Below are 27,940 nucleotides of genomic sequence, written 5' to 3'. Positions count from 1 at the left end.
AACTGAGTGTGAGGTTTAATGACAGACTAGCTTCAGCTGCTGAGGAGCAATTTTAAGGCTCTGGTACTTGAGTATTTCTATTACTCCAAATTTTCCTGATGACTGTAGTTACTCATTGCTTCAATAAACCAGAATCATAAACAGAATAATGTGCTAAAATCCAAAAACCTAGGAACAAACATGGGAGGAATGAACTTAGCACTGTTTGAACGCTTTAGCATTAGCTGCAATCGTTAGCATGCTTGGCTAACTAGCTTATCTTAATAATGACCAAACTTTCAAGGCCAGATATTAGTAAATAAATACAATAGTTTTTTAGGTTTATGAGTTTTGTTAAAAAAACAAAGCAGTGTTTTCAAGACAGTGCTGTATTTCTCCACAGCACTGGAAGTCATGGATGCTTAGTGATATCAAAGTTTAGGCTAATGTTAGCGGCTCTGTCTTGCATTCTGCGTCATATTTGTCAAACACATCCTTTCAGTCTTTTGTAAAGTGAAAACATACTATTTAAAAAAACAAGTATGATTCTTCCTCACCATGCTAACTCTACCCTGCTATAGAGTGACACTGCGGCTTCTTTATTTCCATGTATTCTGTGGCGTGGATGCTAACATATGTAGCTTTAGCCTCAATGTTTTAGTGTAATACCATATTTGGAGACTTCAATTATGTATAGGACAGCTGTGATAAGATTCTTTTTTTTTTTTTTTAATAAAAAAAAGTCAGCTGGAAACATTAAAAAGACAGCTGTGAACAATGTTTACAATCTCCTCCAGGAGGTTGAAAAGTTAGCTTAAGCAGGTTAGCTTAAACAAGTTAGCTTAAACAAGTAGCTAGCTGTAGGCAGCTGGTCACAGGGCAGTGAGTTCTTCAGCAAAATTGACAAGAAATGAAAAACACTGCCTTTCTCTACCTCTGAAAGACATTATTTGACATTATGAACTAAAAATAATATTAATGTCATTTAAAATTCAGAATTTGTGGTGAATTTGCTTTATGCTGATATGCATTTCTGCCACGTGGGAACATAAAGGTTGACCGGCATAGTATTACTCTTAATGTTCAGTCAATATGGGCTCATTAATTTCACTACATTGCCCAGAATATGTGGACACTTGAACTTCATACCCAGGTGACACTGTTGAAAATCTCATTCTAAAACTATGGGCATTAACAGCTTCTGTTCTTCTAATTTTAGGTTTTTTCCAGGAGGTTTTGGAACCTGGTCGCAGGGATTTGGTCCAATTCAGCCACAAGAGCATTAGTGTGGTCGGGCACAGGTGTTGGCTGGCTTGTAGTTTCATTTCATCCCAAAGGTTTGGATGTGGTTGAGGTCAAGTTCTTCCACACCAAACCGGCAGAACCAAGTATTTAAAGACGTGGTTCTGTGCATGGAGGCCAAAAACAAATGTAGATTAAAGTCCAAAGAACACTTGTCTGAAATATCATTGTATGCCGCAGCACTAAGATTTCTCTTCAACTAAAACTAAAACCATGAAAAATGGCCCCAGACTCACTAATAATTTTGTCCTCTATTTCAACCTTCCCTCTTTATATTATATATTTTTAACTTCTTTTTATTAATCTTCCCCTTTTCCTTCTTTATGTCTCTTTTTTAATCATTCCTTCCTCCTCCTCTTCCTACCTTCATGTTTGCTTTATTTCTTTCCTTATTTCCTAAATGATTTCTTTCCTTTCTTCCTCATCTGAGATCCTGAAAATTGCCAAAAGTGGCATTATGATATTTTCAGCTAAATGCAAAACTACTTGCTTTTCATCACAATTACTACTCTGAATTTCTGAGTACATTTTTGCAAATATATGCATACTTTTTTGTAAATGCTATCATTAACACTGAGATATTGCTATGTCTGAGTGTTTCCACCACCACCGATTAAAACTGTAAACCTCACCTCCTCAGGTCGACTCGGACTTAAACCAACAAGTGATTTGCCTATCAGCTTTCACTCACCTGAGCAACAATTAGTGTCTCTGCACGACGCCTCTTTTCAAATTGGTAAGACAAGCCTGGATTGAATGTTCCCACAAAGGTAATTATATCTCTCCTTGTTTTGCACAGCGGACACACAAAGACTCCAGTTAGTCTGGGCACTCCAAGCATTTGATGTGCAACTGACAGGGATTGAGAGGCAGGCAGAGGGAGGACGGCAAATTACGCACAGACAATATCAGCTTTCATCCCTGAATTAAACGTGTGTCTGAGAGAGGCAAGTCACGACGTGGAGAACATCCAGCATGAGAAACTAACCAGAAGGTAAAATATGAGCCGGTGTCTTAAATCATCAGCTGTGTACACATGTGTGATTAATGCTCCATCTCTACTGAAGACGGGGGTTAATAACGAGCAGCTGCGGACTGGATCGGAGTCAAATAATGTTTGCAATAATTTCTATGATTTGTCTGACACACAGGACAACACAACAGATGTGAGACTTTTAACCATTTCGGAGGGAATTCAGCAAAATGGCTCAATAATCGATGGCTCATCTGCAGCTGCTTTTTGGCTGGGCTGATTCGGTTTATTGAAACTAAGATACAGTCTAATAAAGTACAGTGTTAACGTCATAGACCTGTTTCTGTGCTGTGTTTTCACAATCTAGCTGCTTCTAAAAATGGAGACAACCACTCAGTGTCTGACAGCACGGGTCTGGAAACCAGTTAATAAGAACTGTAAAACTGAGTCATAAAATCATACAGTGTGCATGATATTGTTCAAGGTGCAAAGGTTAAAGCGACATTATTTTTGCCTTAATTAGATCATGTTTATAGAACGTCCATGCATAATAAGCAGGTCAAACTTTACAAAGTCCAGCTGTCTGTAGGCAAACAGAGCACTTATGGCTCTCTGCTGGTTGAGAAACAGCATATGAATGGAGACATACAGTATGAGGCGAACCTGAAGTTTTCTGTCCTTTTTCATTTCTTTCTTTCTTTCTTTCTTTCTTTCTTTCTTTCTTTCTTTCTTTCTTTCTTTCTTTCTTTCTTCCAACATTCTTTCTTCACATCTCAAGGTGGAGGTTCAAGGTGCTGACCTGACAGAGACGCGACACTACAGAACTTTAATATTTAGCCACACAGTATTTGCTCTTGTCTGCATGTGATCAGAGAGGTCAGCAAACCAGGTTTCTTTCTGAAATTTAAAGTGATGATCATCAGGCTCATCAGGAAAGGTTTATCGACCTTCGTCCTGGTTTTCCAAAGTGCTGTAGGAGTGCTGAAGAAAAGAACAGAAGAAATAACGCCACACTTTCACTCCTCACGGCTCGAGCAGCTGCAGCTTTGATTTTTTAAGTTTCCCCTCAAAGTGAACGACTTAATGCCGGGATTCAGACAAGCAGGAACATTCTGCCCACATGACGGACTCCTGAGGCCTTTATGTGAAAACCAGGAGGACGAGAGGAGTTAGCAGCTGCAGCAGTACAAACCAAACTCAGCATCACAACAACCGCATCAAGCATTGAAGGACAACAGACTACTGCAAATACTACTTCAAGACTACTACTTTAAAAACTATAAAAATCTGATTTAGGACAGTTTGGGAAGCTGGCTTTCACCTGCCACATCTGGATAAATGTAGAGGGTTGTTCAGCTGCAGTTTCTCAGGCTACAAGCTATTTTTTTCTGGAGAAAACAATGTGATTTTATCTGTGACTGCAAAACAAAACAACCTCTTTCTGTGTTATTTAAAACATAGAAGCAGCTGCATTCCCAAATATAGACCAAAACCTTGACTTTGGAAAGCAGGCTTCTTTATATAGCCAACAGTTTAATGCTAGTTTTGATTTGTTTACCTCTTTCTGCCTTCTCTAGTCCAGAAGAACATATTCTTCGATGCTGATATCCTGATATTTCACTCAAAAGATTCAGATATTATCATAATAAAGACGTTGAAGCAGAGTTAATCTGCAGCTTGTGGTGATGAAGTGTGTCTGGAGGAATTCCCAAGTTACCTAATTACAGCTTCAACATTGTCAGGTGCCTGAAAAGATAACATTGATCGTTCTCATGATTAAATCTTCGACTTTTAAGTTCCTGTTTTATTTCTTCATGTCAGATATTGAATGGCTGCCTTCATCTGGATGAAGGTTTGTGGAAAACAATGGAAATAAGTCCAAGATTTTATCTCTCACAAAATCTGATATGTTGTGTTTTATAGATATATGAGAATTCAATCTGAATTTGTTGTATACATTGTTTAATTTAGATTTTTACATTTCTCGGGTTATTGTTCAATCTTCTTCTTCTTCTTTTTTGTCTTTCTTGTCCTCCTTGTTTTTTCTATGTTGGTACGTTGAGTGTAATGTTCAAACCAGTCAAATTCCTTGTATGTGAACACATACTTGGCCAGTAAAGCTGATTCTGATTCTGACTGAATGTTGAAACTGAACCAAACCCAAAACCACGTGTTAATAAGCCAATGACTCAAGCATGTAATCCCATCATCATCATCATCATCATCATCATCATCATCATCATCACCACGGATCGCATCCTCTCCAGCATCCACTGTCAATATTTGACTCAAAATAAAAAGCCGTGGGCGGTGTTATCCTACCCGCGTACTTTCTTTCGACCAATCAGAGCCTCCCAACTGAGACGCACCTGAGTAGCTGCCAAAGCGAGAGGCGGGCCGACTCTATAAAACCGCGGCTCCTATTTGAAGCTCTTTCAGCATCAGTCTACTCCCAGTCGGACTTAAATCTCCCCCACACTCCCCGTTTCCCAGGAGCAGCCATGCACCTGAGCGCGTACGAGTCGTGCCACTCCTTGGTCGTACTCTGCATCCTCCTGAGGAGCTGCCAAGCCTTCAAGAACGACGCCACGGAGCTCCTGTTCTCGCATGTGAGCGCGCCGGTGCCGGAGCTGCAGAGCAACGTGACCCTGAACCGCGCACGGAACGGCGGGAGAGGAGCCGGCGGCGCGGCGCACGACAGAGGCGGTGAGTGCGGCAGCATCCCGCGGCTGAGGACCGGAGGATGCTGTCAGGGTCTCTCGTGTGCTGCTGTGAGGACAGGACTATAGCGTGTGTGTGTGTGTGTGTGTGTGTGTGTGTGTGTGTGTGTGTGTGTGTGTGGTGCTGTAGAGTGAGTTTTAATTACCTCAATGAGCTTTAAAAGACTTTTTAGAAAACTCTTTAGCCACGACTGTAGAAACCTTGTATTTTATCTCCTGGTGTTGTTTTTAATCTGGATTTATTTGCACGATATTAGACAGTCATATTTGAACACCATCTTATAAAAATGTAGTTACTGTAGTTCATTCACCTTCTTTTAGTGGTCTTTGTAGCTCAAAGAGGCTGAATAACACAAGAAAACATGAGAAATTCACCAAGCTCTTCCATCTTCAATTTCCATTTTTTTGCCTTCTGCTTTGTTTGATTTCGTCACTCTTTCTCATCAAAGAGTGCTTGCAGATGAAAATAAAAGTCAGGTTAAAGCGTCAGTCTTCACACCTACATCTCAAAAGAGCCAAACGAGGGAGCTCACCTAAACAAACAAAAAGAGACTGCATATGTCATCAAAATACTATGATAAAAAAAACTGCAGCTGGAGTAAATAAACATAAAGCAGCTCCTCTACGAGGTCTCTGTAAACGTTGAGTCTTGCACAGACGTACAGCCAGATTTCTTTAAAAAGTGGCTCATGTTGTAGTTTAATACCCCCTGACATCATGCAGCGGCTCTGCTGCCGCAGTAGTCGTGACTCTCAGCACCACAGTGAGCTGAGGCAACGCTCAGGTAACACACACCTGGCTGGCCGTCGTCCAGGCAGGGATGAGACTGGGTGTCAGTGCGGCTGAATGGAGGTGTTCTCCCGTGAACAGGAAGCCTCTGATTGTGGCTCGGAGCTCTTGCAGCAGCCGACCGTGAAGGGGGGGGGGGTAAGAGAGACACAGAGCCTCAGCCCGGTTCATTCATCAAACTCTGACAGAGGAGGGGGGGCAGTCATGGAGTTTATGGAGCTGTATGAATGGATGTGAGCTTGGGTTACAGTGGTGGAGGGGAGGGCAGGGGGGCAGAGTTTGAGCCTGCAGCAGAATAACGCTGACAGTCGTAGCTGCTGCACAGACGTAATCCTCCTCCCCGCTACGCTGATGAAAAAGGGTTTTCTCCTTTTCATGTGCCACAATTCCTCAACTTTTTGAAGTAGAAAGGTCAACATACTATTGTGATCCTTCGCTCTGTTCCTGTGACTTGCCAGAGGCGACAAAGAGGCTCATAACCGACGTAATGTGCAGGGTAAAGGGCTGGGCAGTAATAATGACACTGAGTTACTGTGATGTGCAATTTTGTTGATTCAATTAGTGCTGAAAGGGTGAAAGTGCTCAAATTGCAGCAATCAGTCAATTCATCAATTAGTCGTTCAACAAAAATAAAATGATTGATTTAGTCATCTTTTGAAAGCAAAAATGACAAATAATCTCTACTTTCAGATTCACACAGATCCACAGAACAAAGCCAAATCGGATGCAGAGAGCTGAGGTCCACTAAGTACATCTCCGACGGCCACTGCACCAGCATCAACCCCATCAAGGAGCTGGTGTGCACAGGCGAGTGTCTCCCAGCTCCGATGCTTCAAAACTGGATCGTTGGCGCCTACAGCAGGAAGCTCTGGGGTCGCCGGAGCAGCAACCACGACTGGCGGTGCGTCAACGACAAGACCCGCACTCAGCGCATCCAGCTGCAGTGCCAGGACGGCAGCACGAGAACGTACAAAATCACCGTGGTCACCTCCTGCAAGTGCAAGAGGTACTCGAGGCAGCACAACGAATCAGGAAACAAGTTTGAGGAGCAGACTCTGTCGCCGCCGCAGCTCCTGCACAAGCACAAGTCCAAGACCAAGAGGAGGCTGGGGAAGAACCGGCTGAGTGAGAACTGGCACGAAACTGAACCCTGAGAGCCGGCAGGCATGCAGACTCTGAATCCACATGAACCAGCAGGAGTTTTGTCTCAGTGATGTTGAGACACAATGTCCAGAGCTGCGGATTAACTCTGAATGGGACTGGGACTTGGGTTGGGTGAAGCTGGTTCCTCACTATGATGGAGAGCTCCAAAGGGCATGCTAAGGACTTTTCTTAACATTTGAATCCATGTGTTGAAAGATAATGTGAACAGATCCGGGGTGTACAGTCTGCAGAGCTTTCTATAACCCTGAGCAAACATTGTCCCGGAGGTAGCCATGTGCATGTGTTCCTATATCCATGTTATATGCAGATGGAGACCTGTCAGCTGTTTAGGCACCAACACCACTAAACAGCACCAAACATCTCAAAAAATCCAATGTAAATACTTGTACATATATCAGATTCTTACTTGCCTTTTGAAGTACGGCCATGTGTATAAAATTTTACTATGTAAGATTTATGATGTATGATGTAATATATTTTCTGCAGCAATATATAATATGATAAGTTCTGTGTCTATGATAAGTGATGTCAGCATGTGGGTGAAATGTGGAAAAGCTTTTCATCAGCCTGTATTGTAATAACTTTATATGAAATAAATATCACTTTTTATCACCTGAGTTGTCGTCAGTGGAGACTTTAGCATGCATGACACTACAGGTCACCATGAAAACTCATGCAGAGTGATGTTTCATCTACAGGAGGCCAGGCGTTAAAGCTTAAATCAGGCCAATATTCAAGTCCTGACGGAAGGTCACTGATAATGTGTGATATTGTTTAGTTAAATAGATGGAGGTTGGAATATAACAGTCATTCCTGCAAAATCACAATTTTCTTGACGATATGACAATAACCTTTGTGGTAACAGTCATACAAATATTAGATCTTGATTTAAAATATTCCTTAAATATATGTTTATGAAACTCCTGGACATTTTTCTTACAGACTTGAATATGAATTGCGTGCTAGTACATAAGAAATGAAGTTTTAAAGGAGTTTTACGGTTTTCTAATTCAATGGCTGGTCTATGTTTTAGTTCTCGCGAGAATTGCTCCTACAATTATGCCTGCATCGTGAGAGAGCCTGAAATCACGCGACAATCGAGCCCTCTGGTGTGTAAAGGCAGCTGCCGATAGCTTTCCAAACACGCGTCAAGGGTGAACTTGAAATTCACCGGAAATCAAATAATTCTACTTTAAAAAATAAAGTTGATACTAAAACAAACTAAACAGTCAAATAGATCACGATCAAAATATGACGTCCACAATTTCCCCTGTAGTCATTCTATTATATGATTTAATCAACCAGTTTCATGACTATAGATATTTTCAAGGTAACATATTTTCTACCATTTTGATTTAATGTTTCAATGGATTTTTGACAGAACAGCATAGAAATATCATTTAGAAATATCATCAAAAGAAAGATGAACATTCATCTGTACTCCATCGTATTTATCTGACAACTGTAGTTTCTATTAGTTTACACATTATTATTATTATTATTTTTAACCAAATCAATAAATGTAAGGAGAGCTATTGTAACTGAGTCTAAATGATTTCTCTCCACTAAATAACTGAGAGCTTAAACTGTATAAGTTTATAGACTAACGGCTATCAATTCGTTCCTCGTTTATGCACCTCAGGTAGTTTGTAATAAAAACCAACCGAAACTTGTGGGATTTATTTTGAAAGCATTCACCGGAAGTACGCCATTTTACTCTAGCGTTTGACATCACTTTTTCCCAAATCTCCATCCACGTTGCCGCAATCTTTCCACCCCGCCCATCAGCTGGGAATGGAGGGGCTTTCAAAATGACCTCTTGTAACCCCACATCCACCAACTGATGGAGGTTAACCACATCAACATGCAGGGGAATGACTGTGAACCGGACAGGCCCGCTCATCCCGGGATTTTCCCAACCCGCGAGGCCGGGAAGAGCGACGACCAGCCCCCTGAACGCAGCGTGGACTTCCCGGTGTCTGTGGTCCTTCCTGCCGGCGGCACCGGTGAGAGAACCGGGCTGCAGACACCGAAACAGTTCTGCTCGTTTCTGGGTCGGCCGCTCATAAGCTACACTATCCAGGCTTTCGAGAGGTAGGAAAAGATGGAAATAGGATAAAAATAAAGTGTCACGGTGTCTGTTTGTGGAGGAAAGCAGGTACAGGTAGAGCGAGGGAAGTGAACGCCTCACCGTCAGGACTTCACTTCCTGTAACGGTCAGCGTGTCTGCAGTGTCAGTAATTATAACCCCATAATGTCAGAAATATTATTCTGAAATGAGCCAGTCACTCAGCCAGTTCATCTGAAGCACAGATAAAAACATATTTATCCCTTCTTGTATCTAATCAGGCAGCTAAGATGTCCAGACCGTGCACCATAGACTTACATTTAACAAAGCTGTCTTTAAAGAAGCAGTGCTGCCTGTTATCAGTGGACTAATTCAGTCTAAAGTGTGGAGGAAGGCCATGAGATGTGGCTGAAAGCCGAGGAAACACCAAGTAAAGGTGCTGCTTGCTGACCCGCCACACACAAAATTTCTTTCAGCCCCGCTGTCTTGAGGTGGAGGAACAGCGTGTGGAATAATAACTAATTAATTAATTTTACTTCACAATATTAGTAAAGAAACTGTTTATAGACAAAAGAATCGGATGGAAATGTTTGTCTTTGGCTCATCCAGCAAATCAAATACCAAACAGATCAAGGTACTTCATCATATTGATGCACTAATCATATGAAAAGTCAATATTTCTGCACATCAGTCTTCCTGATTTATTGTCCGTGATGTCCTAAAACACCCAGAGACGTTTAAATAAACGGGCAGCAGGTGAAGCTCTGAAGCACGTCGTGTGGTTTTGTGAGGTGAACATCGACCTCGCTCACTTTTCTGACCTTCCTTCCTTCAATGCAGATATTCTATTTATCACATCTCGGTGTTGCCAAAGGATTTGCATCTTTCTTCCCCGACTGGAGGACAGACAGAAATATTGTCTTCAGATTTCAGGCTCCATAGCAGCGAGGAGAAGGTGGATGTTTATGCTGTGTTGTGATCACTGCCTGACCTTCATTACAACAATACAATAACAACCGGTGTTTATAATCAGACGTGTCTCCTCTTAGCTTGTTCTCAGTGTTTACGTGTTGTGAGGAAATGAATGCAGCAACATCCTGGGGACCAGAGGGCAGGGGGGGATGCTGCCTGTGTGGCCCCAGTGATTACAGAGAGGCTCCCAGGAGAGGGGGGTCAAAGGTCGTCAGTGTCAGATCCACAGTGCGGATGCGTTTGAGTTAGCACAGATCATATCCGTGGTGGAGCTGATTATTTTCATTATTGATTAATCTTTGGTCCATAAAATGGAAAGAAATAAGATGTTTGCAGTCACGTGACGTTAAATCCAGATGGAGGGCAGGAAGTGAAAACCGCAGCGGACGAGATGAAGGCAAGTTCTTAGTGGGCGAGTTTAGATGAAATTACAAGAGAAAATCAGAACATATGTTGGACGTGACTCTTACTTTATGAAGAGGAGCGATTTTTCAGCTGAACTGAAGGTTTTGCTGCGACTGAGGCAGCAGATGTAAACACCGACCTGCTCGTTCAGACGTCGTTCTGCTCGAGAAAACAAATGAAAGCAGACAAAAGTCTGGAGGCGAACAGCTTTTCTGTTAGCTGTTGGATCCACGACCTCAGTGCCAAGGTGCTCCAGGATGACTGTTTTTTAAAGGCTGCTTGTTTTTGTTGTTCTGTGGATTAACCGAGCAACAAACATTCAGCGCCATTTACATTACGGTTGTTTGCTACATTAACCGCTAACGAAGGTCCGGTGAAATGCCACTAAAGACGTGGATCGTCTCGAAACAAGACAGGGTGCGTTATTTATGTTCAGCTGTCTGGGAAACATCGTTGTGTTGTCGTAGCTAATACTTTAAAGCTGCAGTAGGTAAGATGGAGAAGAGAGCAGACTTAGCCTGAAGCCTCTCCGCTGCACTCATGCCCCGCCTCCAAGCCCCTCCTCCCTGTGGCGGCTGCCGTGACAACCAGTAACGTTAGCCTTAGCATCGGAAACAAGCTAACTCTGCCCAGCCGCAACATCACAGTCGCTAACATAGCGTATGCGCTGCGGAGTGTTACTGTAACAATCACCATATTAGCTTCATGGTTATTTGTTGTCTTAGCCGTATATCTTGTTGTTGGCAGCAGCGGTATGGGCAGTTTCTGCTTTGTGATTGGCTGTTGCTCCGCCATAGCTTTCACTAGCCTCCTGACGCCGCTCACAGAGCTGTTTGACCGAGCGGCAGCCGGCAGCATGAGCGGAGGGAGGGGGTGGTTCGCAGCGTGTGTGAGCAGTGATTGACAGATGTCAGACACTCCCTCAGACGCTCCTCTGGCTCTGATTGGTTGTTTTGTGTCGGGCACGGTGGATTCTTGCTAATCGCAGTAGGAGCAGTAGGTGGGACCAATGGAGGCGTTTTTTTTCACAGATTACATGTTTCATGTACTGCTGTCTGGGCAGAGGGTCAGTTTTAGCAAATATGACCAAAAAATTACTTTTACATAAGTTACCTACTGCAGCTTTAAATCTGTCGCCACAGATTTTAAACAATAGCTAATCTTAAACCATTTCCGCTATGCGACTCGGCTCATCCCGACTGCAGACAGTTAACAATTTTTTTCCAGCATTTTTCACCCTTATGAACAACATATTTTGGGACTCGATAACAGCTCCTCATGGTTTCTTGGTTTGATCATTTTGAGCAACTGTAAATGATGCAAAACATCAGCATCTTGAGTGTGTGTTATAGTGCTTCCTATGCGTAAAATCACTTCCTGCCCTCCATCTGCAGTTCACAGCACAACAAAACAGTGACGTGACGTCATATACTGACAAGCTGTTTCCCAGAGCCCAAAGTGATAAAGATGCTTCATTTACTATCACAAAGGACAAAGAAAAGCAGCAAATTCTGACATTTAAGAAGCGAGAGCTGGCAAAGATGGCTGAAACGACAAAGCAGTTATAAAACAGCAGGCGATTAATCGACTCGCCGTTGCATCTTTAATTTTTTAACTTATTTTGCACAATTTTGATGTCAGTTGTGATGTCAGTAACATCGTTTTTAAAGCAGCTATTTCCAGTGCTGAAAAGCTCAGTTAACAGTGTTGATAATTTGGATATTTAAGTAATTTATTAAAGGAATTTTTCAGCATTTTGAGAAATGCAATCATCTGCTTTCTTGCTGAGTGTTAGATTGTGAGATTGACAGCAGTCTGATGTTTGACGCCAAAGCCCGTTAGCTTAGCAGGCTGAAGGCTAAATCTTCTCAGATGTAAGGATTTTCTCTTCATCTCTCTTTGGGTTTTCACCTTTTGGGTTGGCCAGCACAAACAATCTGAGGACTTTTCGACATCCTCCAGTTTAAACATGTGAACACTGATCAATAGATTAGTCACAGCTCTGATCCCTGATCGTAAGAAGCTGTGGGTGAGTGTTATGTTCTGCTGTCTTCGCCACTTCTCACCAAACGGACTGCGTGTTCTCGCAGGGTGTCGTGGATCCAGACCATCGTGGTGGTTGTTTCCAAAGAAAACGTGGACCTGATGACGGACATCATCCAGCGCTTCCAGCACAGGAAGGTTCGAGTGGTGCCAGGCGGCTCGACCCGTCACAGGTCGATACGTAACGGAGTCCTGTCTCTGGGCGAGGAGGAGGAGAGGCCGGCGGGCGACAGACCAAAGGTGGTCATCATCCACGACGCCGTCCGGCCTTTTGTGGAGGAGGACTTTCTGTACAAGATCGCCATCGCAGCCAAAGAACAAGGGGTCAGCGTGATAACAGATAGGAAACAGAAATCAATGTTTGATCTTCGTTTCTTCCTCTATGTTTGTTTATGTGGTCAAATGAGAAGTTTTGGACCAAACACACGAGAGAAAGAAAAGCTCAGAAATGAGTCATCTTAATCAGCAACTATTCTGATTACAGATCAGTGATTTCAGCTATTTTTCAAGCAAAAACCTCAAACGTTCTCTGGTTCCAGCTGCTCAGATTGATGATTTGCTGCAGATTTGTCTGATATGAGGCTGCAATTTACTATTATTTCAATGAATCTGCCTTTTATTGTCTTGACTGATTAGTTTTCTGGTCGATAAAACATCAGAAAATAGCGAAAAATGCTCATCCCAGGTTTACCAGACTCTAAGCTGATGTCCTCAAATGTCAAGAAAAGACAATCATTAGCATGTTAAAGGCTAATTAAAGTAATTGCCAGCTGCATTCATCTACAGACGATCAGATGTCAGTAAATCCTGAGTGTTCGTCACCTTGTTCAGACAGGATTCAGTGGAATCGAAGCCTTTGCTCACTGAAAAATGGCCGTTCTGTTCAAAGCTCGGTAAATGTCACAACTTAGAAACGATCAAAATGAAAATTATCTCCAAAGCTCCAGCTGTAAATATGACTTGAAGAAGTGTAAACCTCTGTGGACTCAGTTTTTCCAGTAGCACATAAAGGCGGGATGTGTCTGTTTTCAAGAGTCAGACCACAATCCCTGCACGAACAGAGGAAACGACCCCAAAATGCCAGTTCATGCTCGGACAGCGCGGTGCATCTCTTCATGTGACTTTAGCTGAAAACCAGAGGAGGTCAGTCAGCAGAGTGTAAACAGATCCATCACTGTCAGCTGCAGCCTCAGCGGTTGGAGTCAAACCGCTCACCTGGTGGGATGACGGCGACCTGTTTGTGCGCCCTGCAGCATGAATGTAAACACACCACACGTCAAACTAGGACAGAGTCAAGCCTTCATTTTGCACTCAAGGACAATCTGTCTTTTCACAAACCGTCCGTCATGTCGACAGATCCATCGCCGCCGCCGGTGGTCACGTTTGTTCCATCGGTGATCGATGGAGAACATTGGGGCCGCTGTGACGAACGCACGTTGATCTCAGTGATTGATGGCCGAGACTCTGAGAGAATACTTTGTTGAACGCGGGTCACACAGGTTGTGAAGAAAGCAAGAGCTCCCTGACAGAAGGCCAGCGTGTGTGTGTGTGTGTGTGTGTGTGTGTGTGTGTGTGTGTGTGTGTGTGTGTGTGTGTGTGTGTGTGTGTGTGTGTGTGTGTGTGTGTGTGTGTGTGTGTGTGTGAGTGTGTGTGTGTGTGTGTGTGTGTGTGTGCGCGCGTGTGCGCGCGTGTGCGCGTGTGTGATGAACCTCCGCAGCAGGCGGTCTGGTCTTCATTATCTTGCCAGTATCCACGCTCATGGCGGAGAGCCCGTCTCCACTGAGAGGCAGCAGATTAATTTTGATTTTAACAGCATGTGTAACATGCAGAACACATGTTTGCTTTCCTTTCATTGACGGGCCGTTCCTCTCGCACGCGCTCCTGGAAACGGCCTCTATCGCGCTGCAGCGAGATGAAAATATTATCTCAGAAATGTTGATTATTTTGAATTTCCAAGGGAGGAGAGGAACAGGCGGTGCGCGCTCCAGATGTGCTGCTTAGGATGGATTTACTGTTGCTCTGGAACGCGGCCGTCAACTCAGAGCGCCATCAGAGAAGGGTTCTGTCTGTGAAATGTGCAGTCGTGGCTGAACGGCGATTATTTGATGAAGAAAACAAAGATGGCATCTCAAGCGTCTCATGATCCTCATTCATTTTGACGCTGTTTGATGCTGAGATGAAATGAAGTGCTAATCATGATTATGTGAAAGCTTTTACATCCGGCGTCAGCGTCACTGATCGGCTGAGTGAACAGACGCGTCTCTGTCGGGCTCGTGGCCGTGCTGCAGGCGGCGGTTTTGGGGAAGTTTCTCGGCTGACAGCTCAGATGTTTGCTGTGACGACAAACGGCGACTCTGGAAGTGACAGACTGGGATTTCAGAGCTCGCCAGGAGCTTTGATCTTCCTCCAGAGGTTTTTCTTTGTGACTGCACGTCTGTGAAGTCGCAAACTTGCGGTGAAATTTCTGCGTTTTGAAGCTTAAATGTGATCCACCTCAAAGTGTTACTGCAGCGTTCGCCACAGTCACCTCAGACAGGGTTTGTTTTGTGGAGATTAATCCTGTCTCGACACTTTTATAGGACTGAAACTAACCATTGTTTTCTCTGTTGGTTCATTGAATTAGTTTCTCAATTAATCAATTAGTTGTTTGCTCTACAGAAAGTCACGATGAGCCTAAGATGGCCTCCTCAAAGGCCAAAGATACTCAGTTTAGGGTCACAGAGGAGTGAAGGAGACAGAAAATAAGAAGCTGGAATCAGAGAATTTATAATATCAGAATAGTTGACGTGGTCTTTTGTTTTCTAAGATTCTTCCATCTTTTGCTCATCGTTTGGAGCAGCTTTCAGAGTTATGTCCCTCTTTTCAGAGCTGAAATTCTCTCTTAAAGATTCTGAACTGTTGGGATTGAATTCAAAACAAATACTAAAAACTGAATCCTCTTTTTTCCTGTTTTCAGGCAGCAGGAGCCATCCGACCTCTGGTTTCCACCGTGATCGCCACCACATCGGAGGGCTACCTGGATCACTCTCTGGAGCGAGCCAAGTACAGAGCCAGCGAGATGCCTCAGGGGTTCACGTACGACGTCATCCATCAGGCCTATCAGAGGGTAGAGTCTCTTCTTTAATTCACCTTCAGCAAACACCTGAGCGTTCCTCTGTTGTCAGTGTGGGTACGAGAGCGTTAATCACTTCGATGTCTTTCAACACGTCAAAAGCTCTGACAGTAATGATGATTTTAGTAATAATGATGATAATGAACTTGATTTATGCAGAGCTTTTCAAAATAAAGTTAGAACCTGCTTTATGGTTGAACCAGGAATCCAGGACTTAAACGAGGAAGCTGAAATCAGACAATTAAAACTAATACAGAAATAAACTGGAAAAGCATAAACAACAACATCAAATTAAAGTAAAGATAATAATAATGAAACAAAGACGTGTTCAAAATAAAGCAGCATTTTAGCATCAATAAAAAGCGTCTTTTAAAAGATGTTTTGATGTTCCTGATTCTTCAGCCTCAGACCTTCATGCAGGTCCAGACCTGAGGTGCCCTGACTGCTGAACCAGGTCACTTTTAGGCTTGAACTGGGACTTAGGGACAAGCAGCATAGCCCTGAATGAACGTCTGAGGCTGCGCTCTGGCTCGTATCATCCAGTCATGTCGGTGAAGAGAGGCTGACACGATCATGTCTTCTAGTGTTCGTTAAAGACTGAGCAGCTGCGTTTTGTACTCGCTGAAGGCATGAGGTTGTTTTTTGGCTTCACGCTGAAAACAATGAATTACACTAATCTAACCAGAACGATGCAAAGAAAACATGAACGACCTTCACTGGATCAGGTTGAGAAAGACAAGAGAAGATTTTTCGACATGCTCCTCAGTCGATAAAAACATGATGAATCTTGTTTTTCAAGGTCACGGTCAGATATCACACCCAGGCTTTTGGCTGCAGGTTTGACGCTCAGAGACGGGAAGCCAAGAGGTTGTAAACGTGGGACGGACTTTGGAGGACCACAAAAAATGATTTCAGATTGTTTTCATTTAGCTGGAAGAAGTTTTGGGACATCCAGCACTTTATTTCTCACAACAGCTGATGGAAACTGCCTCGCTCGCTGGTTTTTGGTGGGACGTGCACTGTATTATCTGTTTATACAGGCCAGTGGCAACAACAAGGGCCGAGGACGGAGCCTTGAGGGGAAGTAAAACACAATCTGTTTGCAGGGGCACATAAAAATGGATGTTTTCATTTATGAAATGATCTCTCTCTATGTTTTTCATCCCACTTGTGTGTTAGCTAGTTGAAATTATGGCTTGAAATTCAAATATCAACAGATTTTAAAACTCAAAAATTTGAAATAAAGGCGAGAGAGAAGACCATCAATGAGAAAGCAAAGAAACTGAAACTTCATTTCTCCTTATTTCTGTTGCAGTTACGCCTTTTGTTTTTGGTTCAGTTTGTTTGTCTGTTTGTCAGCAGAATTAAAGAAAAACTAGTGGCTTGATTTTGGAAGGATGCAGCGTGGGGCAGATGCACAAATTAGTTTTTCTTTCGTTAACACTGCGAGATAAGGCTCTTGACCTTGGCGGAATAAATGCAGCACATCTTAAAATCCAGTAGATGGCTTTAAAGCTAAATGCTGACTAATGATAGTTGATTGTAGAAATGCAATAACTCCACATTACAGTCACATTCATTGGTACCAGTAATCCTCTGGGGTCGTTTACACATGTAGTTTCTCAAACTGTCGTTATGGAGCCCGATGAGGTGGTTTCATGGGAGAACTGGCGCAACTGGAACGTCACTCTTTTCTCAAGCTGAAGTGCAGCTATGGAAACACAAATACACACAAACCATGCAATTCATTCTACTCTTACGCGCATCCAAATATGAAATTTTAATAGTTTTGGAAATGTATCCAGACTGGTTGCACTTGCAGCTTTGCCTGTTGCACAGCATTGGCCCAGTGGAGGTCTGCGCTCACTCGTTAACAGATCATTCTGTGGAACTGAAGAGGTCAAGCAGCAATCCAGGATTTGTCCAGAGCACATGCAACCTCAGGGGTGATTCCTGCAGCAGCTACACCAGCTCTCAGGATGGACAAATCAAGTTCTGCAGGCATGTGCTGCTTGCTCCTGCTGTCAAATAATTGCACAAAAAAATCTCTCAAATGTCATGAAATGGTTGAGATTTATGCTTTAAGAGCTACACCACTTATGACAAAGGTCTCAATGATCCTCATACATCATAACAGGCCTTCACAGTCCTTCTTTGTTCAGCTCAACCTGCAGGGTGTCGGTGTGAAGAGCTTGCGGCGTGGGTGCTATCACTTTCACTCGGCCTCCGCTGCGTCTGGGAAAGAAATAACGCGTTAATATATTCCGCCACACGGAAGATTAGTCTGTGGAACAAAAGTGAACAAAGGCTCAGTGGGAAAAATGCTGAAAGAGGCCTGAAATTACATGGCACATTTAGGTGGATTGGGATTAGCAGTCACAGCAGTTGAGTGCGTTTTAATATGCGTACCTGAAAAATGGAAAGAATTTATCCGCTGACGTAAACCATAAATGTGTTGATTCTTCCCTGAAAGCAGGGGCTTATTGCTAATCCAAGCCAACTTAATGTGAAATCTAAGTGGCAGGAGTTCACCCAATTTATTTTTCAGGCACTTTAAGTCTGCTGTTTCAAGCTTGACTCCATTAGACGGTTCTTCTGATAGCCACGATTTTGAAGGACGCAGCAGACTTTGAGCTAAGAGCTGAAGCATGCCTCCAATTGGAGCCCCGTTTGTCTGCAGTTATTTTTATTCCTGGCACGTATAGATCTTCAGATTGCTTCGAGAGCCCTGTTGGCTTTGGCGTCGGCCATGTCAGAAAATGAGCTCACATTTGTGCCGCGGTGTCGAGGCCAGTCAAGCTGCAGAAAATCAAGACAAAGTGCGGAGGTCTGTGGAGAAAAAGAGATTTGGAGCCGGTCGAGAGCGTGTTGTTGTTCTCCTCCTCTTCGATCTTTCAAAAGATAGGGGAAGTGTCAGGTTAGGACTGTAGGACATGCTCTTGAAATATCTGAGAGCTGCACATTTGTATCTTGACATCCATTGAGAGCAGAAGAACTTAGGGCTGAAAAGACAAAGGGGGAGACACTTTATCCAGTCCCCGGTGAAAGCTTTTGTACGGCGAGAAAATGCTAAAGGTTAGATTACCTGAAGACCGAGAGCGTATTCCTGCTGTAATTTCTCTGCTCTGCTCCACAGTCCCTGGAATAAAAGACCCCTCTCTTTTATCGCTTGATAAAATATTACCCAGGTATAATCTCAGGTGGCACGGATGTGTCTCTGTGGTCCAGACTTTATTTTAAACCAAATGAGCTCATTGCCTCAATCCAAACTGCATGTGATCCACGCGAGCTGAGCTTTCCCAGCTGTGAGTCAGAAAGCAAAAGTCAAAGTATGAAAATTTTCTTTGGCAAATAAAGTGTATGACCTAATCCTAATTAAGATTAGTCCAGGAAGAGAAATCACAGTCAGCAATAATTATGCACAGTGAGAGCTGGCTGTCGCTTTTCAGCACCGGTTCCAACCCAACACTCGAGTTTTGGTACCAAATGATGCTAAAAGGAAACTTTTTCTTATTTTAAAGCTGCTCTAATCGATATTTTCATATGAGCAAAGGATCAGATGAGTGTGTGTGAAGTCAGAGGGGTCACAGATGATTATCACCTTTGTTCCTCTCAGCTCTTTGGAGCATTTTAGCGTCTGCTGTTTGCAGCTAAACGGCTCTGATCGACCCACTGTACACTACCTGCAAAACAACAGGCGATGTTAGCGACAAGCTGGTGAGCGAGGTGGAACGTTTAGCAGCCGAGGAGCCAGATGTTCTATTGACGAGTTGGTGGAGACCAAAACAGAGCTAAAAGAGAGTCACCTGATTGGCCAAAAAGGATTTTAAATGTGTCTTTTACTTAACTTTTCAATGCATCAGAGGGGCTTCTAGCAAGACCTTCATTTGAAGCTGCACAAATCAGTATTTTTATATAAAAAAATGTTTCATGCAAATGTTAAAGATGTTGCTTATAGTGACAGAACCACAGAGAATTATCAGCCCTCACCAGAGCTTTGTGTAGCTTTACAGAGCCTGTTAGCGCTTTGGCGTTCTGGCCCGTTGACCGTGATTCAGCCACAACCGGCAGCAGAGGGCAGCTTTTTTCAGCAAGAAGTTCGGATAAATCAACCGCACACATCCCGTTAAGACCCAGTTAGCGACTAGCAGGTGAACATAGTGAAGCATTTAGCTTAGCTTTAGAGTTAGAAGAGTGAATATTGGACTTGCATGGAGCTTCCATCAGCTAGCCAAAAAAATCAGTGAACTCAGCTTTGAGTAAAACGGTTATGATGATTAGCAACGTGATTTTGAAATTGTTAATCAAAGAAAAAGTAAACAAGACCTCAACATTTGCCGGGTTTTGATACCCAGTGCTTCAGACTGGTTTTTGTCAGCGCACATGAAGTATTGTGGTTTGATACCTCAAGGCCTAAACAGTGAAATCAGAATTTTATTTAACCTTTAGATGGAGTATCAGACCCAACAGAAACCAGGTGGAAACCATGTAGACATTATGGTGCACAACCTTAACAGCTGGACCTGGGACTCCAACACCAACATGCACGTCCACGTTCGCGCTCACCCATGATTAATTGGAGTCTAATTAGCTTAATTAGCCTCTGTTGTCTCTCGGCTCGGTATTTCCTGTGTTGTGAGCGTTCCTTCCAAAGGGCTTCGGCCTGCGTGGAAAGATTTTTCATACCTGTTGTATTTGTTTCTTCAGCTGATTAGAACAGACCTGCTCTTCTTCCCTTTCAAAACATTCACTGTCACGCATGTTTTTGTCTAACAGGTAACACATTTCATTTAGCTGTTTTTCAAAGTCGGCATCAAATTTGCATGTGCAGCACTTCCTTCCAGTGAAATATACCAAAACCACATGATTTTACCTGCTAATCAGCCTTGGAGCTGTTGCTTTACAAACCAATGAAATACACTCCTGGAACAGTGTCAGATGTCTGCTGCTGAAAAGGGGCAGTTCAGTCAAAAAGCGTTATACTGTATGTTTGAATGACTTTATTTTTGAGATTGAGATGTAAGAAGATTTCAGAGGAAGTCGGAGAACATTCAGGATCCTGAAATGGGTCAAGCTACTCCACCAGATGAACAACCATTAGTGTTGCGCTGACAGTCGTACCAGAAGACGAGTCACGTGTTACAGGACAATGTGGGAAAACGTCTTATTGCCTGAAGAAAGCAGCGACTGCTCCAGCACGCCAAAGAAAACAGCATCCTCTGAAGAGTCTGCTGAAAAATGTGGTGACGGCGGCATCGTTTTACGAGCCTGTTTCTCTTCTGTTCAAACACTTCGGCTTCAAGACATTTCACCTCTCAAGGAGACGACCATGTGTTGCACAGAACCAGATTATCTTCTCAACACCTGTACAACAGAAGAGCCGGACAAAAGTTACCACTTAGACACGACAAATTTCAAAAATTCACCGAGAACATTCACGGTCTCCAGAAGATGACCCCTCTTGGTCTGTCTGTTGGTTGTCAGTCGGTCCAACACTTCCAGAAACATCTCAAACTACTGGATGGATGGTCAGACATTTATGGTCCTCAGAGGATGAATCCTGCTGACCTTGAGTATCCACCGACTTTCTTTCGAGCCACCGTGAGGTTGATCTGTTTGGTTTTCAGCGAAATGTCTCGACAGCTGCTGAATTCAGTGCCGTGAAGTATGGTGCATTCATGGTCTCCTCAGGATGAATTAACGTTAGCATTCGATCACAGCCCAGGTGACGTTAGTTAGCCAGAGTTTGATAGTGTTACTCCATATGATAGGAAAGCGTTAGATTAATTCAGAGCACATCTTTAAGCCTGGAAGTAAAAAGCGCTAAATGTTATCAGGCTAGCTAACGTCCGCTGTTCCGCTAATGGGTTATCAAGTATGTTGTTTTACCTTGAAATATGACTCAATGTCCCTCTGGATTTTCACTGTCCGTCCTACGTTTGTCTGACATTATCCTGCATTTCAGCTTCCCACCCTGGGAGACGTCAGAGGAAAATGGCTGCCGTAGTCTTGTTTATGTTTAAGCCAGTTTGATGTTACACCATTTTTAAATGGGGTTTATGTGATGGAGCGTTCAGTCCTGTAACAGTGAAATTGACATCTGTCTTAAATATGCAGTGTATTATAGATTATGGCTACATGTATCTGTGAATCTAACAGGGCGTCCAGTTGGTCGCATCTCCAACGCTGCAGTGGAACAACACAGCGTACCAGAGTGGAAATATATTGTTGTCAACAACTGTCCTCAGCCTCTTGTCTCCGCTGTGTCCCCTCTGCAGTGCAGTGAGTCCGACTTTGAGTTTGGCACCGAGTGTCTCCATCTGGCTCTGCAGTACTGCGGCACCAATGCCAAGCTCATCCAGGGTCCGCCAACACTTTGGAAGGTGAGCTCGCCAGCGGCCTGGTTTGGGTTGTGGATTTGGTGACGTTTTGGCGAGCGCAGCTGTGAGCCCGCTGCTGATTTATCGTACGGGCGCAAGCGGAGCTCATGGATTGAAAGTGAGAGGCGCTGGCAAAAGAGGAAGCACTAAGATATTGAATGTGACGTCCGGGATTAGCATGTAGCAATTAGCTTAAATGTAAATGCTCTGTGCTCAACCCTCTATCAGATCATGCAACTGTTCTCCCCAGTTATGGACGGACATCTTTGTTTCGTTAGACTTGGCGTTATCAAGCCAGGAGGATAGTTTTGGTTTTATGTGCTGGAGTTTGGAGTTTTCTGTCTCCACCCCACTATAATGAACTCGAACAGGATTTTGTTTGTGGTGCACAAAGCATTGAAAAAATCATTTGAGGAACAACTCATCTTTCCAGCTTCAACGCCCCGCTCGCTCCGGGTTATTCCGAGCGGTATTCCCCGACCTCTGGATTTTGATAAACAGGAAGTGGTGACCCCATGCCACAGGTGGGGCTTTACGAGTTCTGATTTTTCCTTCTTCTCTTTCTACCAAATAGCTCCAGAATCTGTGAATCCACAGCACCTGAATCTAAAACTTAAACGTCACCTTTGTGCACTCCTGTGTGAGTTTGCTGCTTCTGAGGAACCAACAAGAAGAACCCACACAGTCTCCACCTTCAGCGCGTTTGGGTGGTGGGTTATTTTCCAGATGTCTCACCATCTTGGCACATAAAACCAAAACTATCTGCATGGACAGACGCCTCTATAGGAAGCAAGTTTGCTTGTTTTTGTAATGCGGGTGAACTGATCCTTTAACGCCAAGTCATTGTGTCCTCCAGGTAACCTACAAAAAGGACTTGGCTGCTGCAGAGTCCATCATCAAAGGTGAGTTACCTTCTACATGCATCATTTCCTGTTTGCACTGCGTGAGTCTTTTCATCTTCTCATGTGCACACATGAAGTTTCCATGTATGTCCCGTGTGTGCATTGAGGCCGAGGCAGTCGCTCCTCTCAGACAGCTTCAGCGCTCAGAAATGAACAGGTAGGAGTTTTTGTCCTGTCTTTGTTGGCAGGTTAGAGTCAGACTTGAATAGAAAGAACCAAGATGGCCTCTCGCTGACATGCTTTGCAGCATTGTTCAGCGTGGTTGGAACAGTCTGTGAATACAACAAAGAGCAAGTCAGCACAAGACGGACTATCACAATCAGAAACATGTAAATAAACACGGGCCTGTATCTCACCCGTCAGCACCTGGACCAACAGTTACCTGTTTGATGATGACATCAGGTGTGCGCTGATTATTCCCAGAGCCTCTGATGTGAATGAGTTCATTGTGTTTCTCAGGGACGACGTGGAGGAGAGTTCTCACGTCTGTCAGTGTGACAAACTGTCGAGCGCTTCAGGTTGTGTGTGTTTGTGTTTCTGCACACGCTCACAGGATCCGTGCGTGTGCGTGCGGGCGTGCACGTGGCTGTGTGTGTGCAGGTTAGAAGTGTGTGTGTTTGTTTGGGCTCTAGATGGCTTTTAAATGACGGAGTCACCCTGGACGTCCTCCGTTTCTGCCGCAGCGCCGTCAGGAGTCGATGTTTTTCACGTCGTACCAGTCGCTCATCGTAACCTAACGTCATGGGTGTCATTTTGTTTTTCACCACAAACTTAGAATTTAGCCACAGAGCTGCAAAACAGCCGTTTCTGGTACCGCTGGCTTCGGTTACTTCTACCAACCGCTTCAATTTATTCTCCATTAGGGTTGCAACAGTATGAGACTCAGAAAATATTCGATGTTACGTAATATCTTGGTTTCATGATGTCCCAGTATGCAGTATTTCACATTAGGACTGTTTTTCTCTGCTGATGGTACCAGACTAATTGCTGGACAATTTGTAATCTGCTGTTTGTCATGCAGCCTCTTGTGTTTGTCCCTCAGAGACGCTGTCCCGGTCGGCCTGTGTTCTCACAGGTGGATCTGCACCAGCTGTGGCGCTGGCGGACGCCCTCCAGAAGGCCATCGGAGCTCTCGACATGGTAAGAGTGTCACAGCCGATTAAAACGCTGTCTGTGTTGTCGACAGCGGTACTGAAGATCGTCATGAGTTTGCCATTTTTATTTTCCTCTATCTCCCTGTCACCGGACCGCCAGTCCCCCCACAAACTCCATGTGAGCGCCACTTGGGTGGCCCGGTGGTGAGACTTGCCATCTGTGGTCAGGCCTCTAATGGAGCCTGTCTGGGACATCCACTCTGCAGCTTTCCTCCTCCTCGTTCTCTCCCTCCGTCCCGACCTCCACCTCTCACTCCCCTGCATGCAGGAGAGCAGATGGCAGTCATATTTCCTGCACTGTGGGAGTTTGCTTGATTAATTGAGTGTTTAGTGATGAGTCCTTGCCTCCTCCTCCTCATCCTTCTACCACCTCTGCTCAGTCCGACTTGACAGGCTCCCACTTTCCACCATAGATCACATCCCTCCCCTTCACTCTGAAGCTTTTTGTGGGGGCACGTCAGATTCCCATGTTACAAACATCCTCCATTTAATTTGTAAAATTGTTCCTAATAGACAATGGAAAACAGCATCCATATGTAAAACAGCACGTGAGTGACAGTCTGAGATATTCGGTCTGACAGCGCCGACCACGCTGAGGCTCCTCATGTGAAATCCTCTCCTTTACCTCAACAACTGTTGGGTTTCCCTTGAGCAAGCCTCGTAACTTTTAACTCCGGCGACTTGTTGCCTCCCTTTGAAATGAAGGAAGAAGAAAGGACGTCACAGAAATAAGCTTTGCGACTACAAATGGGCTGAAGAGACACAAGACGAAAGACTTATTATGAACGTCTGTCCGGCCTTATTTTCAGCATAAGAGCATCGCAACAAATACTGCCTGATGTTTGTTTTGTTAAAGAAATGCAAAAGACATGACGGCTCTGCAGAGTCGGTCGCAGCTCTTTAGTCATTTCACACACTTGTACTCTGTCCGATAGCTAAATGCAGGATTTCGGCATCGCTGTCTGTAGCTCAGAGGCTCCTCAGGAAGTTGCATATTTGGCGATTTATCGTCGAGCTGAGGAGAGAAGAGGATCGAGCTGACAGACGGTATGAGAAGCTTCTATCAGCGCTTTGATTTCCGTTTGTTTTCCAAGGCGTTCGTTTCCACCCGTGGCAGAGGAGACGCGAACCCCTCACCCTTCAAAAACACGCCCCTCCTCCACTTTTACAGTTTGAGCTTGTTTCTCTGAAATCTCTCCTTTTACCGCCCAGCTGCTGAAGTTCAGGTGAGGGAAGAGGAGCTGATAAAAATGTTGTTGTGCTTATCTGAAACAGCTTCACTTCTCTCAGGAGCTCACAGTGCTCTGCCCTGGGTTTTGCCTCAGGAAACATATCGAACTGTTTATTTTATTTATGGATATTTTCCTGAAACATGCTCGAACTGACGGTCAGTCAAAAGACGATGCAGAGTGGGATTAAGACGGAGCAGATGTGTCGCTTTCCCTTCTTAATTTTATGGTTCAAAAACCTCTGACTTGACCCTGAAATCAAACCCACGCAGCTCCTGTACGAACTGCAAATGGAGAAACAAAGTGACAACAACATAAAGCAAAGGTAAAGCCTGAAAAGTGAGGGGAGAGTTGGATCGACGCCTCTCGAACACACATTTTATAGGCCTCACAAAATGTTACAGGGCTTTTTATTGGATCACATGAGATTACACAGGTGTTTGCTCTATTGTTTCCATCCCTTTCTGTGCTTTTATTTCATGCCCATCACCTGTTCCTGTTCTCCAGCGCAGACTCCCAGCCTGACAAACGGCCCACACATGGCTTCATGTATAGGAACGTGTTTCCTGGATCATCCTGGTGTGTGTATATATTCCCTGAGTGTAGCTGTTGACGGCGCGAGGGGCCGGCAGAGCACGCCGCATTATGTCTTTCCGTGTCCCACCTTTAACCGTCCTCCTTTAAACTTGCTCCAAGTCCTTCATCAGCCAGTGTCAAGCGGGCGGATCTCGCTGTCCGGCGCTGGACCGGGCCCCAGAGACGGATTGGGGTCGGTATCAGTCTCCTCGGATCGGCTGATTGGAGCCATTCCCGCCTGCGCTCAGGTGGCCGGTGGGGCTGTGTTTTTCCGCTGAGCGTGTTCGGAACCAGATACATCCTTTTCAGGGAGTTTGGGAGGGAGGAGGAATGGAGGGGGAGATGAAAGGCGAGTGGAAGGAGCGGAAGATGAAGAATTACCTTTGTCCCAGTGCCATTACGTGAATCTAATACAGGGATAAGCAAGACCGGGCCGCCCGAGCTCAGCTGTGTGTGTGTGTGTGTGTGTGTGTGTGTGTGTGTGTGTGTGTGTGTGTGTGTGTGTGCGCGCGCTCACAGGTGGAGGATTTGGCAGTATGTGTGAGTAAGAGGAAGACGCTCACAGTAAGAATGTGATTAAGGGATTCTCTCAGCAGGATGTTTTCGGAGAGTTTCCATTTGATGCAGGTTAAATCCCGGCTCACAGAGAAAAAGGACAAATTGTCAGTTGATGTGAAATTTATCCAGAAATTAATCTCCCGAAAATATTACGGGAGGAAGCGTTTCTCTTCGCCTTTGTTTATCCAGGGAAGTGAGAGCGGCCTGTTCAGTCACAGCTGGACGCCGCCCAGTACGACCAGTTTGTCTTCTGATCGCTCAGGGCCTTGCTCAAGGGCTCCTCAGTGGGATAAATAATCGTGTAACTGTGACCAAATTTCAAACATTGTTGTGTTACTACGTCTCACAAATCAAACCAGGATGTTTTATTGTATCGAGTTAAACCTTTTTTCAGTTGCTCCATCCTACTTTCCTCTTGTGTTGCGTAATTGTGAGCCGTGAATTATTCAAACATTTGGCTTCAGTGATTTTAGAACAAAGGCTCAAACCCAGACGAGACGTTTTATGGGGACTGGAGCACACGGACGAGGGAAGAAGCGTTTCATTAAAAACCTCGGCTGAATGGCCTCCTCTGTGTCCTCCTTATCGTGAATCCTTTTATGTTGATGTATGATCGTATCCAGCCCAGATCAAAGATCCTCAGACTCATGTATCAACTCAGAGCAGGTTTTTAATGATTAACCTCGACCTGTGAGAGGGTCTGTCAGGTAGGCAGAGAAACCACAGCAGGAAAAGAGCTTTTGCGTCCGTCAGCTGCTGATAGCGATAAATAAATGATCCTGATTGGTCTCAGTTTACAAAGTTTACCTGCCAGATGCTTTTTCAGATTACTGACTCGACCTCTTGATGTGATAAACGCGCTGTTATTATATTTACATCAGCACTAAATGTGGCTGCTGCTTTTTTCTCTTACTGTTAAAACCTCTCTCTGCTGCTCTCATCTGCCAGGAAACTGAAATAAAAACAGAATAATATTTATCAGCATCAGAATTCATCATTGATCCCTGAGGGGAAATCGGATCAGTTGTAGTCACTCTCATTGTGCAACAGTAATAAAACAGAAAAAGGAAGTAAGAAATATGTAAAAACATGTAAGAAATATGTACACTATGCAGTATAAATCGACTATAAATACTAAAGAATATGAAATATGTAAACATTTTTCGGATGGCAGTGCTGCTCTGTCTTTGGTGGAGACTGAAATATCTCACCAGCTTTCACTTTGTGCAGACGTTCATGGTTCCCAGAGGATGAAGCCGACCAGTTTTGGAGATCTTATGACTTTTCCTGCAGCGCTGCGTTTGTGGTTTTGACTGAAAGATCTTAACAACTGTTGAATGCATTGCCATGAAATTTAGTGCACACATTCATGTCCCCCTTCAGATGAGCCCTTGTTCAAGTTTTAGCTAGCATCACCATCAGGTCAAATTTTTATTTGTCCAGTAATTTATATATGAATTTTCTTCAGCCTCAACTTTATGTGTGTTCAGTGCTAATTAGCTAAATTTAGCATGCTAAATTAAAATAGTGACTGTGGTGAATACTATTGCTAAACATCAGCATCTAATGTTAGCATTCAGCTCAAAGCATCACACTGCCTAAATACAGACTTAC

The 27,940-nt window shown here is 44.1% G+C and overlaps 2 protein-coding genes across 2 annotated transcripts in view; both read left to right on the top strand.

Moving 5' to 3' along the window:
- Positions 1-4,631: 4,631 nt before the first annotated feature.
- On the top strand, positions 4,632-7,538 carry sostdc1a (sclerostin domain containing 1a). The gene is made up of 2 exons (XM_070966752.1): positions 4,632-4,960; positions 6,454-7,538. Exons 1-2 carry the CDS (start codon positions 4,756-4,758, stop codon positions 6,915-6,917), a joined length of 669 nt encoding a protein of 222 aa, XP_070822853.1. The 5' UTR covers positions 4,632-4,755; the 3' UTR covers positions 6,918-7,538.
- A 1,099-nt stretch (positions 7,539-8,637) lies between these two features.
- Positions 8,638-27,940, top strand: part of crppa (CDP-L-ribitol pyrophosphorylase A) — a 46,787-nt gene continuing 27,484 nt past the window's right edge. Inside the window, exons 1-6 of the mRNA XM_070965612.1 lie at positions 8,638-9,021; positions 12,463-12,739; positions 15,372-15,521; positions 21,806-21,910; positions 22,764-22,809; positions 23,852-23,949. Of these exons, the coding sequence (XP_070821713.1) occupies positions 8,771-9,021; positions 12,463-12,739; positions 15,372-15,521; positions 21,806-21,910; positions 22,764-22,809; positions 23,852-23,949 (927 nt within the window). The 5' untranslated portion in view covers positions 8,638-8,770. The remainder of the gene's footprint in view (positions 9,022-12,462; positions 12,740-15,371; positions 15,522-21,805; positions 21,911-22,763; positions 22,810-23,851; positions 23,950-27,940) is intronic.

This window comes from Chaetodon trifascialis, chromosome 7 (assembly GCF_039877785.1).
Source record: "Chaetodon trifascialis isolate fChaTrf1 chromosome 7, fChaTrf1.hap1, whole genome shotgun sequence".
Classification (NCBI taxonomy): Eukaryota; Metazoa; Chordata; class Actinopteri; order Chaetodontiformes; family Chaetodontidae; genus Chaetodon; species Chaetodon trifascialis.
The sequence above is the reverse complement of the archived record's forward strand: the minus strand, read 5'-3'. Positions and strand labels throughout refer to the sequence as shown.